This window comes from Eublepharis macularius, chromosome 4 (genome assembly GCF_028583425.1).
Source record: "Eublepharis macularius isolate TG4126 chromosome 4, MPM_Emac_v1.0, whole genome shotgun sequence".
Classification (NCBI taxonomy): Eukaryota; Metazoa; Chordata; class Lepidosauria; order Squamata; family Eublepharidae; genus Eublepharis; species Eublepharis macularius.
In genome coordinates this window covers 183419244-183434748 of record NC_072793.1, presented here as the reverse complement: position 1 = coordinate 183434748, position 15505 = coordinate 183419244, and the positions used below count along the sequence as shown (strand labels likewise).

Here is a 15505-nt window from a genome sequence, read left to right as displayed (position 1 = left end):
TATTCATGTCCTTCAAAGTCTGAATTAGCACTCTATATTTTTTCCTGTCCAGTAACACTGATCTGGGCAGTTCCTTCATTATGATAATCGTCTTGCCATCAATCTCCAATGGATCTTGAAATTGTTTTGTCACAATCCTCTCTTTCATGTTTCTAGTTGTAAACTGCACAATCACATCCCTTGGTAGTTTCCTCTGGGTTGCAATTCTCGAGTTCACACGGTACGCCACATCTAGGATAGCCACAATTTCCTCCTCCTCCTTCCCCAGGTAATCAGCCAACACCTCAGTCATCTGTTCTTGCGCTGACTTCCCTTCCACTTCTGGCAGACCACGAAAACGAAGCTGCTTCTCCATGTGTTTAGTTTCTGCAACTGACATCCTCCCCTTCACCAGTCTCATCTCTGTTTGTTGCGTGTCTATTAAATTCTCCATCGCGTCTTCTACTGTTTTAACTCTCTGCTGCGTTCCTTGTAATTCACTACTAATCGTTTCCACGCCTTTTTTCACTTCTGACAGCTCCGACTTTACTGTCTGTGTAACTTCTTTGACCTCTTTAATAAGCTCCAATTTCGTGTCCTTAAGTTCTTTCATCATGTCTATAAGTTTTTTGTCCAAATTTTCTATTGCTGATTGCCACTCTTTTTTCGACATCGTGGGGCTTGCTTTAGCTCGCTCCCACGAATCTGCTCTCTTCCTTAGCTCCGTGGCGTATATTTAAACGTTTTCCTTTTTTTCAAATGTCCCAATCTTTACCAAAATTAATTTTTTGTATCCAAAATGTCGGGCGTCTTTTCTCTATGGTTTCTCTATGTTATTGTAATCCAAGATGGCCTACTTCCTCTTCCGCTGAAGCCGCGACCCTTCCCCTTTCAAAAATGGCGATTCCCTACTTCCTGTCCGTCGGCAAGGGCCGCTTCCCTCCAGCCACTCTATTGTTGTTACGCACTTCCTGTCTCCCGTCTTCCCACAGCAGGTCTCGCGATGGTGTCTTTTTCCCACAGCTCCAAAACCACAGGTATTCAAAACAATAGTCCGATTTTTGCAATAACTTCTTTAAATTTAGTCTCTTTTAAAATACAACTCCTGCCGAGTCTTCACCTCCTTTTCACTAGTCTGTTGCAGTTTAAAAATCTACTTTCTTTCCTCTCTGTTTTTATCAATCTGTCCCATTTCAAGAGATAGCGATCTTTACCTTCTCTTCAACTTTCTCGGGTTGTAATCGCTGTTTCGATCTTAAATTCTCCTCTCGACTTCCCTCCCCGATCGAAGCTTGGGTATGTAGGTCTTATGCCAGCCGAATTGGCCCCAAAACTGCCGCAGAGATTATAGCCGACCCGTCGCAAGGTGGGACCTCAAGGATCGGGGGGGAGACTCCTTGAGTAGAGCCCCCCCTCGTCCGAGATCTAGCTCACCCTAGGGTCTTGAGCGTTCTTTGCCTGCTCCCCGCCTGAGAGCAGTCGGCCGCGGGTTATTTCACCCCTCCGGCCGGTTAAAACGGCAGTCCGGTCAGCTCCGCGAATGGAGCTGCGTTAGACCTCCATGAATCCCAAACCGGAAGTGGCCAATAAACCTTCGTGTGTCTTTCATTTTTATCCTAGTGATTGTTCCAGGCTTGGATGAGTTTATACTCGGGCACAGATCCTATGCCTTCAAACCCACTTTATATTTTCCTTTTTTATTTTCCCACTGGGTGCAGTGGGGTAGGTAGAAAATGAAAACTGTGGCAGGACTCAGGAGGAAGAAAATCCTGTGCATCAGGTGATGGATGTGTGACCCCCCTCCCCCCCCCCACAGATATCCATCACAGCTAGTGATTCAATAACAAGAAGTTGGCATCGCTTGCTGATTGCTGTAACCCTGTGGCTTGCAGTGCTTACAATATTGAAGTATAAGCAGACTACTGAATGAGTGGTTCTGCCCCCTGCTGAAAGAGTGGCAATAATGCCAGATGAAGAAGAGGAAGACTGGCCATCTTTTTTTGGCAAACAGTAGGCAAAATCACATTGATAACAATAGGCATACCCCACTGTTCTCCCAGATGGGGACCTGGAGGGGCTTCCATCGTTCTCATGTCATCCATTTTATCCCCGCAGCTGACTCAGGAGGTGTGACTGGCCCAAAGTCATTGATCCAATTTCCATTGCAGGGCTGGGGTTTGAATCTTCATCCTAGTCACACACTCTGACTATTCTCCACAACTGGTGCTGCTTGCTCAGGGAGGTTTGAACCCCCTTTGTTTTGTAAAGGTTTTCCACCCTCCATATTTGGGCTGCCTGGATAGCGAGATATAGAGTTGGGTATCATCTGCATATTAATGACATCCAACTCCATAGCTGTGAATGAGTTCTCCTAAAGGCTTTACGTAGTGGTTGAAAAACACTGGAGATAAGATTGCGCCCTGCAGAGCCCCACAAGATAGTCCCCATTCTGGAGATAGTTGGTCTCCAACAGCAACCATTTGAGTCTGTTCCAAGGAGAAATGCTTTAAACCAGTCCAGGGCACATCCTTTGATGCCCATTTCTGTTTCTAAATGCCTCAACTGGATGGCATGGTCTACTGTGTCAAAGGCTGCAAACAGAGCCTGTTAAGGTCTGTCATTGTAATTGGTTCAAAGCAGTCCAAATACCTGTGACTTAACTACAGTGATCCAGGCAACGGTCATCTCTAGGTTAGATTACTGTAACTTGCTCTACGCCGGCCTACCCTTGAGCCTGACCTGAAGATTACAGCTGGTGCAGAATGCGGCGGTGCGCATCATTATGAAAGGACCAAACAGGGCGCATATTACACCAATATGGGGTGGCATAGCCACCTACTCTGCACCTGTTCACAGATGAGTGAAGGGAAAATGGGCATTGCATCCTGCTCCACACCTGATTACAGATGGGTGAAGGGGGTTGGTATGGCTGCCTGCTCAGTGCCTTATTCCAGTAGGTTGAAGGGAGTGAGTATTGCTACCTGCTCCGTTCCTGCTCCTAATTCCAGCTGGGTTAAGGCATTGGACGGGCATTGCCACTTGCTCCGCTCCTAATACCAGCTGGGTTAAGGTATTGGATGGGCATTGCCACCTGCTCTGCTCCTAATACCAGCTGGGTGAAGAGGATGGACGGTCATTGCCACCTTCTCTGCTCTTGATCCCAAATGTCTGAAGGGGGATGAGTATTACCACCTGCTCTGCTCCTAATACCAGCTGGGTTAAGGCGGGGGTGGGTATTGCCACCTTCTCTGCTCGTGTTAGCTGGGTTAAGGTGGGGGTGGTTATTGCCACCTGTTCTGCTCCTAATACCAGCTGGGTGAAGACGGGAGCAGTCTTTGCCACCTGCTCTGCTCCTAATATTAGCTACATTAATGTGGGGTGTGGGAATTGCAGGAGGGTGCACATTGCCAAGTGTCCCGCTCCTAACACCAGCTGGGTCAAGGTCAGGGTTGGGCATTACGGTTTGGTCTGCTCCTAATATCAGCTGGGTTAAGGTATTGGATGGGAATTGCCACCTTCTCCGCTCCTAATATCACCTGGGTGAAGGCAGGGGGCAGGCATTGCCACTTCCTGATCCCAGATAGCTGAAGGGGGGGCATTTTCACCTGCTCCACTCCTAATACCAGCTGGGTTAAGGCATTGGATGGCCATTGCCACCTACTCCACTCCTAATACCAGCTGGGTTAAGGCAGGGGTGGGCATTGTAACCTGCTCCACTTCTAATATTAGCTGGGTTAAGGCAGGGGGTGGGAATTGCTGGGGGTGGGCATCGCCACCTGCTCTGCTTCTAATATCAGCTGGGTAAGGTGTGGGGCAGGCATTGCCACCTGCTCCACTACTGATCCCAACTGGCTGAAGGGGGGTGGGCATTGCCACCTGGTCTGCTCCTAATACCAGCTGGGTGAGGACAGGGGGCGGGCATTGCCACTTGCTCCGCTCCTGATCCTAGATGGCTGAAGGGGGGGCAGGTATTGCTACCTGCCCCGTTCTAATACCCACTGGGTTAAGGTGGGCTTGGGCATTACCACCTGCTCTGCTCCTAATATCTTTTTTTTTTGTAAAATTTTTTATTTTTAATATCTAACACAAAAAACTACAAAAGACTACAAAGATATAAGGGAAAAAGGGGGGACTGGGGAAAAGGGAAGAGCAACATAGAAACAAAAAAGGCACACTACTCTACATGTCTTGTATTCCCTTCATGCTGCAATTTTTCTTTAAAGTTAACTTTCTAATATGCTATCAGATTGGTAGATCTTATACAATACAGACTATATTCAGGATCAGGTCTTCTTCCCCCCCCCCCCCGCGTCTCGGTCTCAGTTCTCTGCGCAGCTGCAACAGCTGCGCTTGTTCTCTCTCCCCCCCCGCTCTGCTCCTAATATCAAGTGGGTTAAGGTATTGGATGGGCATTGCTTCCTGCTCCATTCCTAATACCAGCTGGGTTAAGGCATTGGACAGGCATTGCCACCTTCTCCACTCTTCATACCACCTAGGTTAAGGCAGGGGTGGGCATTGCCACCTGCTCTGCTCCTAATATTAGCTGGGTTAAGGTGGGGTGTGAGTATTGCCGCCTGTTCCGCTCCTAATACCAGCTAGGTGAAAGTGGGGGGCTGGTATTGCCACCTGTTCCCCTCCGGATCCCAGTCTGGCCTTCCTGTCATGGCACGTTTTCTCAAGGGACATGGTGCCTTGCCTGGGCTTCCCTAGGCAGCAGCGCCCTCTTGTGGTGCGCCAGGGTATAAAGTGAGTTGTCTGAAACACGCTTACTGAATTATATAGTAGGACTAACAGCCAAGCCAGTTGTGTGAAAAAATACAATGGGCTCTACAGAACTGATTCAGAGGGCCCCTTCCTGGCAGCAAGCAGGCACTTTGCAGCGGTCTGGAGGCCAGAACAGGAGGGTGTTGAGGGGAGGCGTGGGGAGGCGTGCTTCAGCCAGTGATTTAGCAGGCCTCCTCCTGGCAGCAAGCGGGATACCAAATGCTTAATACACCACCTGGCCTATATTTGGACTGCTTTGAACCAATTACAATGACAGACCTTATCAGACTCTGTCTGCAGCCATTGACACAGTAGACCATGTCGTCCTGTTGAGGCATTTAGGAGCAGAAATGGGCATCAAAGGATGTATCCTGAACTGGTTTAAATCGTTTCTCATGGAACGGACTCAGAGGGTGCCGTTGGAACCCTTACAGCTATCTCCAGAATGGGAACTATCTTGTGGGCTTCCGCAGGGCGCAATCTTATCTCCGATGTTATTCAACCACTATGTAAAACCTTTATGAGAAATCATTAGCAGCTATGGAGTGTGATGTCACCAATATGCAATGACACCCAATTCTATATCTCGTTGTCCAGGTCCCCACAGGATGCAGTAGAAATCTTAGATCGCTGCCTGACAGCTGTAGTGAAATGGCTGAAAGATATCAAATTGAAACTGAACCCAGACAAGTCTGAAGTGATGATTGTTGGGAAATCAGAGATCTTGGAAAACATTGTACTCCCCACCTTTGATGGAGTTCGTTTGACCCTTGCAGACTCGGTTAAGAGCCTAGAGGTTATACTGGAGCCAGCATTATTACTAGAAAAACAAGTTAAGGCAACGACAAAAAATGCTTACTACAACCTCACTCTAGCCTGGGAGATGGCTCCTTATCTCAACACAGCTGACGTGGCCACCTGGATCCATGCTATGGTGACATTAAAACTTGACTATTGTAATGCACTATACATTGGTCTCCCATCTAAGTTAGCTAGGAGGCTCCAATTAGTGCAAAATGCTGCGGCTCGACAATTATCAGCAGGAGCTTGAACATCACTCCCATCCTATAGTCACTCCATTGGCTCCCTGTCAGTTACCATGCTCAATTCAAAATATAGGTTACTACATACAAAACTCTTCACGGCTTTGGCCCAACGTACCTACGAGACTGCCTCCCTCCCTATATCCCTCCACGGCAGTGTTGCTCATCTGAACAGGGTCTCTTGGAGGTGCCAGGATGCACATCAGCAAAATCAACAGCAGCCCGTACATAGGTTTCTCTGTGGTGGTCAGAGCTTTTCAGAGTCCGAGCTCGTATCTGGAGAAAGGAGTTCTGACACTCGAAAGCTTACACTCTGAAAATTTTGTTGGTGTCAATGGACTCATATCCTATTGTGTTACATAAACAGGATAATAGATCAACCATCGCACACTTGAGAATTCTTTGAGGTGTACCATCATGACTTGGAAACTTATTGGTTTTTTAATGTTGTTTTAATTTCCCCAATAGGTCTAAATCTTCCACTCTTACTGCCTCATTTCGAGTCAGTTCTTCAGACTCCCCGAAAACTGTGGCTGTAGCTTGGTATATATCCTATACGGTGAACACAGATGCAAAGATTTCATTGAGCTTCTCTACCCTCTCACCATCTTACTTTAGCAATCCTTTTATTCCTTGATCAACCAAACGCCCAACAGCTTCTCTGGCTGGTTTCATCCGCTTGACAGATTTAAAGATATGTTTATTGTTCATCTTAATGCTTTTAACAAGCTCAGATGCTTTTTCCATGCCTAATTAAAAACGTACAGTTCTTTTGCTAGACTCTGGGCTCCGCTTGACTCAAAACTAGACCACAAATTCAAATAGAGGGACCTGCAGAGCCAAAAGTGAAGGAAATCGGGACAAATTAGCTACGGGACAGCCCTGTGGTATTTGCAATGGGAGTGAAGGTTTACTCACAAGAAGACAGGAAGGCACAGGCAGCCCAGACACAGAGGGAGGGAAATCTTTACAAAAAAAAGGGGATTAAAACCTCCCTGAGCAAGCAGAGCCAGTTGGGGAGAGTGGTTAGAGTGTCTGACTAGGATCAAGGTTCAAATCCCAGCCCTGCAATGGAAACTGCCTCAATGGCCTTGGGCCAGTCACACCTCCTGAGTCAGCTGCGGGGATAAAATGGATGACATGAGAACGATGGAAGCCCCTCCAGGTCCCCATCTGGGAGAACAGTGGGGTATACCTTTTGTTATCAATGTGATTTTGCCTACTGTTTGCCAAAAAAAGATGGCCCGTCTTCCTCTTCTTCATCTGGCATTATTGCCACTCTTTCAGCAGGGGGCAGAACCACTCATTCAGTATTCTGCTTATAGTTCAATATTGTAAGCACTGCAAGCCACAGGGTTACAGCAAGCAGTAAGCGATGCCAACTTCTTGTTACTGAATCACTAGCTGTGATGGATATCTGGGGGGGGGAGGGGTGGCCTCACATCCATCACCTGATGCACGGGATTTTCTTCCTCCTGAGTCCTGCCACGGTTTTCATTTTCCACCTACCCCACTGCACCCAGGAGAAAATCAAAAAGGAAAATATAAAGTGGGTTTGAAGGCATAGGATCTGTGCCCGAGTATAAACTCATCCAAGCCTGGAACAATCACTAGGATAAAAATGAAAGACACACGAAGGTTTATTTTTAAAAGTCAACAAGAATAAAGTTTATTTAGGAAAAAAAAACACATCTTAAAATAAACATTAACACTTCTATTAAGAGCCAGGGGAGTGTAGCGGTTAGAGTCAAGACTAGAAACTGGGAAATCAACATTCAAACCACCACTCTACCACGGAAGATTGGCGAGTGATGCAGGCCAGAAACACTCTCAGGCTAACCTAGCTCACAGGGCTGTTGTGAAGATAAAATGGAGGACAGAATTCTGCCATGATAACCATGTGGCTATACTATTTTAATGTACTCCACATGGATCTGTCCTTAAAGTGAGAAAATGCAACTGATAGACTAGGGAATGCTAGAAATCTTGTAAGGGCTCCATAGCCTGTTGATTAGTTATCATGTTTAGTGCCAGGGACTTTCCAGATCCACGGTCCATATTTCTCTCCAGGACCAGCTCTCCCCATATGCTCTGGTGCAGGGTTGAAGTGAACAGCTGCCTGGACAGAAGCCTTCTCTCTTGTGGCTCCCACAAGAGGTGGAAGGGCCTCAGAAAGGTTCCCACAATTGTCGCATCCCACAGAAGGCATCAAAGAAAATGTTTTAAGAGGGTATTTTAACAGGACATTTATATGGTTTATCTTCTGTGGGAATTTTTGAGTGGGAATTAAGATGTCCACTCTGACTGAAGCTTTTCCGATACTCGAGGCATTTTCATGGTTTCTCGCCTCTATGCATTCTTCGAGGGGAATTAAGTTCTCCACTGTAACTGAAGTCTTACCCACACTCAAGGCATTTATATGGTTTCTCCCATGTGATTTCTTTGATGGACATTAAGGTCTCCACTTTGATAGAACCCTTTCCCACACTGTGGGCATTTATATGGGTTCTCACCGGTATGAATTCTTTGATGGTAAGTAAGGCTTCCCCTCCAACCAAAGGCTTTCCCACACTCCAGGAATTTATATGATTTCTCACCTGTATGGATTCTCCTATGGGAATTAAGGTGTCCACTCTGACTGAAGCTTTTCCCACACTCCAGGCATTTATATGGTTTCTCCCCTGTGTGAATTCTTTGATGAGAATTAAGTTCTCTTCTCCGAACGAATCCTTTTCCACACACTGGGCATTTATGTGGTTTCTCCCCTGTATGATTTCTTTGATGGTAGGAAAGGCTTCGATTATTACTGAAGGCTTTTCCACATTCCAGGCACATATATGGTTTCTCACCTGTATGAATTCTTTGATGACAAGTAAGGCTGTCCCTCCGACTGAAGCTTTTCCCACACTCCAGGCATTTATGTGGTTTCTCCCCTGTATGATTTCTTTGATGGTAGGAAAGGCTTCGACTATTACTGAAGGCTTTTCCACATTCCAGGCACATATATGGTTTCTCACCTGTATGAATCCTTTGATGGCAAGTAAGGCTTCCCCTTCGACTGAAGCTTTTCCCACACTCCAAGCATTTATAAGGTTTCTCCCCTGTGTGAATTTTTTGGTGGGAATTAAGGTGTCCACGCTGACTGAAGTTTTCCCCACACTCCAGGCATTTATATGGTTTCTCCCCTGTGTGAATTCTTTGGTGGGAATTAAGGTCTCCACTCTGATGGAAGCTTTTCCCACACTCCAGGCAATTATATGGTTTCTCACCTGTATGAATTCTTTGATGGCAAGTAAGGCTGCCCCTCCGACCGAAGTTTTTTCCACACTCCAAGCATTTATAAGGTTTCTCCCCTGTATGAATTCTTTGATGGGAATTAAGGTGTCCACTCCAAATGAAGTTTTTCCCACACTCTAGGCATTTATATGGTTTCTCACCTGTATGAATTCTTTGATGGCAAGTAAGGCTGTTTCTCCGACTGAAGCTTTTCCCACACTCCAGGCATTTATAAGGTTTCTCCCCTGTGTGAATTTTGTGGTGGGAATTAAGGTGTTCACTCTGATGGAAGCTTTTCCCACACTCGAGGCATTTATATGGTTTCTCACCTGTATGAATTCTTTGATGGCAAGTAAGGCTGTTTCTCTGACTGAAGCTTTTCCCACACTCCAGGCATTTATATGGTTTCTCTCCTGTGTGAATTCTTTGATGACAAGTAAGGCTTTGCCTCCAACTAAAGTTTTTTCCACACTCCAAGCATTTATAAGGTTTCCCGCCTGTGTGAATTTTTTGGTGGGAATTAAGGCATCCACTCTGACTGAATCCTTTTCCACACTCTGGATATTTATATGGATTCTCCCCTGTGTGAATTCTGTGGTAGGAATTAAGTTGCCCATTTTGATTCAAGACTTTTCCACACTGCAGGCATTTATATTTTTTCTGTCTCTTAATGGTTTTCCTATGTATGTTAACAGCTGATTTTCCAGAAAATTTTTCCCCACTTGCTGTGCCCTCATTTCTATTGCCTTCTATGTACATTTTTTCAAGTAATGAGATTTCAAGACCATTTTCACCTCCTAAAAGACCAGAGTTACTCCTTCCTTTAGGTGGGTGTTTTCCCTCCTTCTTCCTTGGGGTATCACAATATCCAACCTCCCCTTTCGCATCTGAATATGTATCCCCTTCAACCATCACTGGATGCTCAGAGGTTTCATTCTTTGACCCCCACAGGCCTCCTGCAGAAAGAAAGAGAAACCTGGTGTGAGGACAAGGACACATTTACAAAAAACAGAAAATATACAATGGAGATCGTTTCTCCCCCCACCAGCCCCTGGAACTCAAAGTGTCTCTGCTGTTTTAAGTTTCTCTTTTCTTACCCTGGTGAATTTAGAGGCTGAGTGGTTTGGGGGGCTTTTGGGGAGAACAAAGCCACCCTTGAAGAGACAGCCAGCCAGTGAAAGTTTAACATACAAAAGAGGGTTTGAACAGATGCAGAGATGTTTTACATACAGCGGAAAATGGATGTGTTTTTAACTCTCCCGTTTTCTCTGTGCTCGAATGTTGTCATTTTATGTTGTTCTTTTTTGTGAGGAATTGTGTGATATATCCTTTAAGAGAAAAAACGGTATTCCTGAAATAGGAATTCTCTGTCCCTTGGCACCACAGAAAGCCTCCTGTTTTGTTATCACAATGTTGCAGCTGCTTCATTGGAAATGCCTCTTCATGGACTCAGGCTGGCTTCAGCGGTTTTGACTTCCTAGGTGTCCTGTCCCTGGGGCCCCTTCTGAGTTAAGGTGAGGTAAGAAGCAAAGGAAGGCAAAGAGGATGGCCCCCCACACACACACACTTCCCCACAGCTCTCTGGGCTGTCCTTGCTGCCATGGGTGGGCAGCCAGGCAGGGTTGTGGTGGTGGCAGGGCTGCTGGCACAGGGTACACAGAGCTGACTGGTGCCCTTCCACTGGCACCTCGGGCAATTGCCTATGTCCATCTAGTGGATGATTGAGGCAACATCGTGGCTGAGGGCCAGACCTCCCCTGTGTTGCCAGCTGACAGTCTGCAATTCGAATTCTCGTGAGAGCAGAGCGCAAACCCCAGTTGCCTCTAAGAGAAGGAGAGGAGAGAGGCCAGGGAGAGATTAACTTCTCCTTCTGATCTAGTAATGTATGACCACAACCCTTAATAAGTACCTATCAAAAATATGGAGAACAAAACAATGTCCCACAGACTGGATGCTGAAAGATGAACATGGAAATACAATATCTGATCAGGAAAAAATAAAGGAAAGAGGGAAACAATGCATTGAAGTACTATCCAGAAGAGATGGAAGGATGGCAGATATTTTTGATGAAAAGCCGTTGGGAGAAACAAAGCACCTGGACTAGAGGGAATTCCAACAGAGCTATTTCAAGCTACAGAAATGGAGTCCACAAAAATCTTAACAAGAATCTGTCAACAAATATGGAAAAGCAAACAATGGCTAATTAGATGGCTAACAGAACATAGCAGGGAATTTCAGAAGAAAATCAGCCTGCGCTTTATAGATTACAGCAAAGTCTTTGATTGTGTGGATCATGCAAAGTTATGGATAGTGTTGCAAGAAATGAGTGTGTCACAACATCTGATTGTTTTGATGTGCAATCTGTACTCTGGACACGAGGCTACTATTAGGATAGAATATGGGGAAACAGAATGGTTTCCAATTGGCAAGGGTGTCAGACAAGGATGCATATTATCTCCCTACCTGTTCAACCTCTATGCAGAGTATAACATAAGGAAAGCTGGATTAGGTCTAGAAGAAGGTGAAGTGAAGAAACATTAACCATTTGAGATATGGAGATGGCACCATGTTACTGGCAGAAAATAATGAAGACTTGAAACGACTATAGATTACGGTTAAGAGAGAAAGTGCCAAAGCAGGATTACATCTGAACATCAAGAATACAAAAGTAATGACAACTGAGGAACAACACAATTTTAAAGTTGACATTGAGGAAATTGAAATTGCCCAAGATTTTGTATTCCTTGGCTCAATCATTAACCAACAGGGAGACCGCAATGAAGAAATCAGAAGAAGACTGAGACATGGAAGAGCAGCTTTGAGGGAGCTCGATAAGATCCTTAAAGTTAAAGAGGTCTCTCTGGGAAGATCAAGATAATCCAAACTATGGCATTCCCCATTGCCATGTATGGATGTGAAAGTTGGACAGTAAAGAAAGCTGACAGGAAGAAAATTGATTCATTTGAAATGTGGTGCTGGAGGAGAGTTTTGCGGATACCATGGACAGCCAAAAAGACTAATAAGTTTGTACTAGATCAAATGAAGCCTGAATTCTCCTTAGAAGCTAAAATGACAAAACTGAGGCTATTGTACTTTGGTCACATCATGAGAAAACGAGATTCTCTGGAAAAGTCAATAATGCTAGGAAAAGTAGAAGGCAGCAGGAAAAGAGGAAGACCTAAAACGAGATGGCTTGACCCAATAAAAGAAGCCACGTCCTCCAGTTTGCAGGATCTGAGCAAGTCTGTTAAAAATAGGACATGTTGGAGATCTCTCATTCATAGGGTCACCATAGGTCGGAGGCGACTTGCTGATGCATAACACACACACAATATGGGATCAGGTGAACCCCTACATGATCCACACCATCAAAAGCTTTGCTGTAATCTAATAATTACATAATTAAGGAAAATAGGTAGTTCTCTCAATCAGGGAATTAGCTGTTAAGAAAAAAAAATCAGGCCTCAAGAATAATTTTCGTCTGCAATGCAGAAATAAAAAGAGTAAAAATGAAAACTGATAAACAAACAGGGCAATCCTAAACAGATTTAAGCCACTGATTTCAACAGGCTTAGACAGGAGTAACTCTTCTTTAGGATTGCACTGAATGACTCCCAAACAAGAGGACAACTGTGAATGCAAATTCTGCTTTTCCTCTTTCCCCGCTGTAAGCAAGGATATTTGACAGGAACAAAGGCAACTAGGAATGCCGTGAAAACATGCTGACTCTTTGATTCAGAGGAATAAGCAGGCAAAACAAGGGCCTTCAGGGTCTTTCCCTCTCAGTTCCCCCCACCAGAGGTGAAATGACATTCCTTCCTATACGTTGCAGTTGGCAGAGGAGCTACAATGTGTTCCTATGAGACCAGTCTGGGGCTGCTTTCGGTGTTCTCTGAGGAAAAGCAGATGCTTTGCTTTGCAGGCCCAACATTCCAGGACCAAGGCCTGCCCCCTCCAATTAAAGGGACTGCCAAAGGATATTGCTTGTTTTCATATGTTCAAGACCCACAAGCACCGTTTCAATGTTCTCAACCCAGAGAAGAGGCTCAGTCTGAGAGGAAAAACAAGGCCAAAGAAATCCATCAGCCCCTGGGAGGAAGAGCAGGCGTCACAGCCCCACAGCAGATGGAAGCAGCTACCTGCCAATCCCTCTTCGGCATCAGCAATCAGGAGGAACGGCTCTTCTTCTCCTTCCAGCCTGGAAATGAGGTCAGGTTTCGCTATTGCAGGCCCTTTGATGGTGAAAAAAAAGAAAGACAAAATTGTGACTCTTCTGTGTGCTCATAAATGGAGCAATTCCAAGCCAGGATGCTTGCCCCTCCAGAAATACCTGAGCCAAGGAATAGGGGGCAGGCGGTAGGGGGCCATACGTGGCACGGGTAGTTCTGTGCCTCCTCCCTGCCAAGATGAGATGGAAATGCCAGCAAGGTCCTCCACAGTCACGTCTCTGCCCTGGTAAGGCAAGGCCTAGACTTGGGGGAGGGGGAGCACCTGCTTAGACCCTCCCGCCTTCTCCCTATCCAGGCTCACCTGGCACCTCTTCTGATGCCCTCTCTGGTGGTCCAGATTCAGGCCTGCCACACAGGGAAGCTCCTTCTCCACAACCCCTCCCATATTGGAGGAAGGATCACAGAGAGTGGCAGAGATCAGCCACTGGGCCCAGGGAAGGCAGCCTGACCACGTCCTCCCTCATTAACGCCCCCCCCCCCAGTCCCTCCTCAGAGCATGAAGGAGGCAGCCCAGGGGGAAAGGACCCTCACCCAGAGAGGCCACGTTCCCAAAATTCTCCAGCATTACTTGCTTGTACAGGGCTCTCTGGGCCGGGCTCAGTAGGCTCCACTCCCCCTTGGAGAAATACACAGCCACCTCTTCGAAGGACACCCGACGCTGGAAGAAGAAGAAGAGAGTTTCTTTATATTGCTGGAAAGGTGGTCAATGAGAAAAAAAATCCCAATGTCTGATGTGACGTAGTGGTTAGAGTGAAGGGCTAGGACCTTGGTGGACTGAGTTCGAATTCCCTCTCTGTCATGGATGCTTCTCCAGGGACATTGGGCCCTTCACAGTCTCTCAGCCTAACCTACCTCACAAGACTGTTGTTGGGGGGGGGGTTAAGTGATGGAGAGGAGAACAGTATGAAAAGCTGCTTTGAGTCTCCGATCCGTAAAAAAAAAAAAAAGGGATGTCATTTAAGAAACAGAGATAAATAAATCATATGCAAAATCAGGGGTGGGAAAACCAAAGTGGAACAAAGAGGAGGGGAGTTTTCCCATCTGAGGGCCAGGGGGGCTCTCCTTATCTGTGGGGGGGGCAGAAGCCAAGTGGGGAAGAGGCCAGAGATGGCCGTGAAGAGGAGCAAATCCATTTTCCAGGAAACATGTGTAGCACATATTGTTTTCTTCTCTACACACATAATCCTACACAGGGGGTGGCCATTTTCCACCTTCTAAAGGGGCAGCTTCATAATCTTGTGGCACCAGAACCAAGAGGAAGGAACCCGATCCGCTGAGCCTTGCAGCAGAGAAGGAACCCCTTCCTCACATCTGCTGTGCACCCCCCCCCCCCTTACCTGTGCTGGCTGCATGGCTGGTCTTTCCCCTTCACCACACGGAGGAGACAGCGGAGAAGCAGCCAAGGGGGTCTTTATGCTGCTACCTGGGAGGGTGAAAAATAAAGGTGGGCCTGCGGGTATGCCTTCATAGCAGTTCTCCCCTGTCCTGTTTTCTAGTCCTGCCCGCCCACTCCCCACTAACCCTTTCATGTCACAGATTCCCCCCCACCCCCTTTGCATAAAAAGCTGGGGACTGGACTGGGGTAACGACATTGGCAATAACCTTATACCAGGATGTGAATCAAGTTCTTTGAATTCCCAGCTTTCACTTTTTAAACAAGCCCCCTTTGCTGTGAAGATAGAAGGAGGAAGGCACATTTCTGCAGTGGAAGGGGCTGGGGGCTGGCTTTTTATAAAACGCACATTGGAGCCTCTGAGAAACGGAGAGACTCGTTGTTACCACGAAATCCAATTGTCGATTAACAAAAATCCACCCACCCCCTCTTTTCCGCCACGGAGTCAGCGGGAAGGGAAAGAGCGTAGCCGGGAGAGGGAGAATCGAAAGTTTCCCGGCCCCAATGCAGAAATCGAGGTTTGCAAGAGCGCTGGGGGGGGGGGGAGGTCTTTCAACCCCTCTAGCCCGTGACCCCCCCCCCCAGGCTTCTCCCGGCTTTGCAGAATGGAGAAACATCCAGGACGGGGAGTTGTTAGAGGAGCCCCAAAGGACCCGCCCTGCAGCCCCCCTTCCCCGTCTCATCCCTCCCTCCCCCAAAGCAGCTTCGGCGTCTTCTCCCCTCCCCCCAAATGCGATTGCAACTCACGAAACGCGCCCGGGATGGAGCAGCTGCCGCCGCGGGAAAAAACAGGGCGCATGGCCAGGAGGGGTAGGGGGCGG

The 15505-nt window shown here is 46.8% G+C and overlaps 1 protein-coding gene across 1 annotated transcript; it reads right to left on the bottom strand.

Moving 5' to 3' along the window:
* Window positions 1–7516: 7516 nt before the first annotated feature.
* Window positions 7517–9821, bottom strand: LOC129328008 (zinc finger protein 665-like). Its single transcript, XM_054976751.1, has one exon. The coding sequence runs from the start codon at window positions 9819–9821 to the stop codon at window positions 8202–8204; it is 1620 nt and encodes a 539-aa protein (XP_054832726.1). The 3' UTR covers window positions 7517–8201.
* Between the last annotated feature and the right edge of the window lie 5684 nt (window positions 9822–15505).

What these genes read in the sequence shown, in the direction of transcription:
- LOC129328008 (XM_054976751.1), bottom strand. Translation starts at nt 9,821, where the DNA reads ATGTACATAGAAGGCAATAGAAATGAGGGCACAGCAAGTGGGGAAAAA.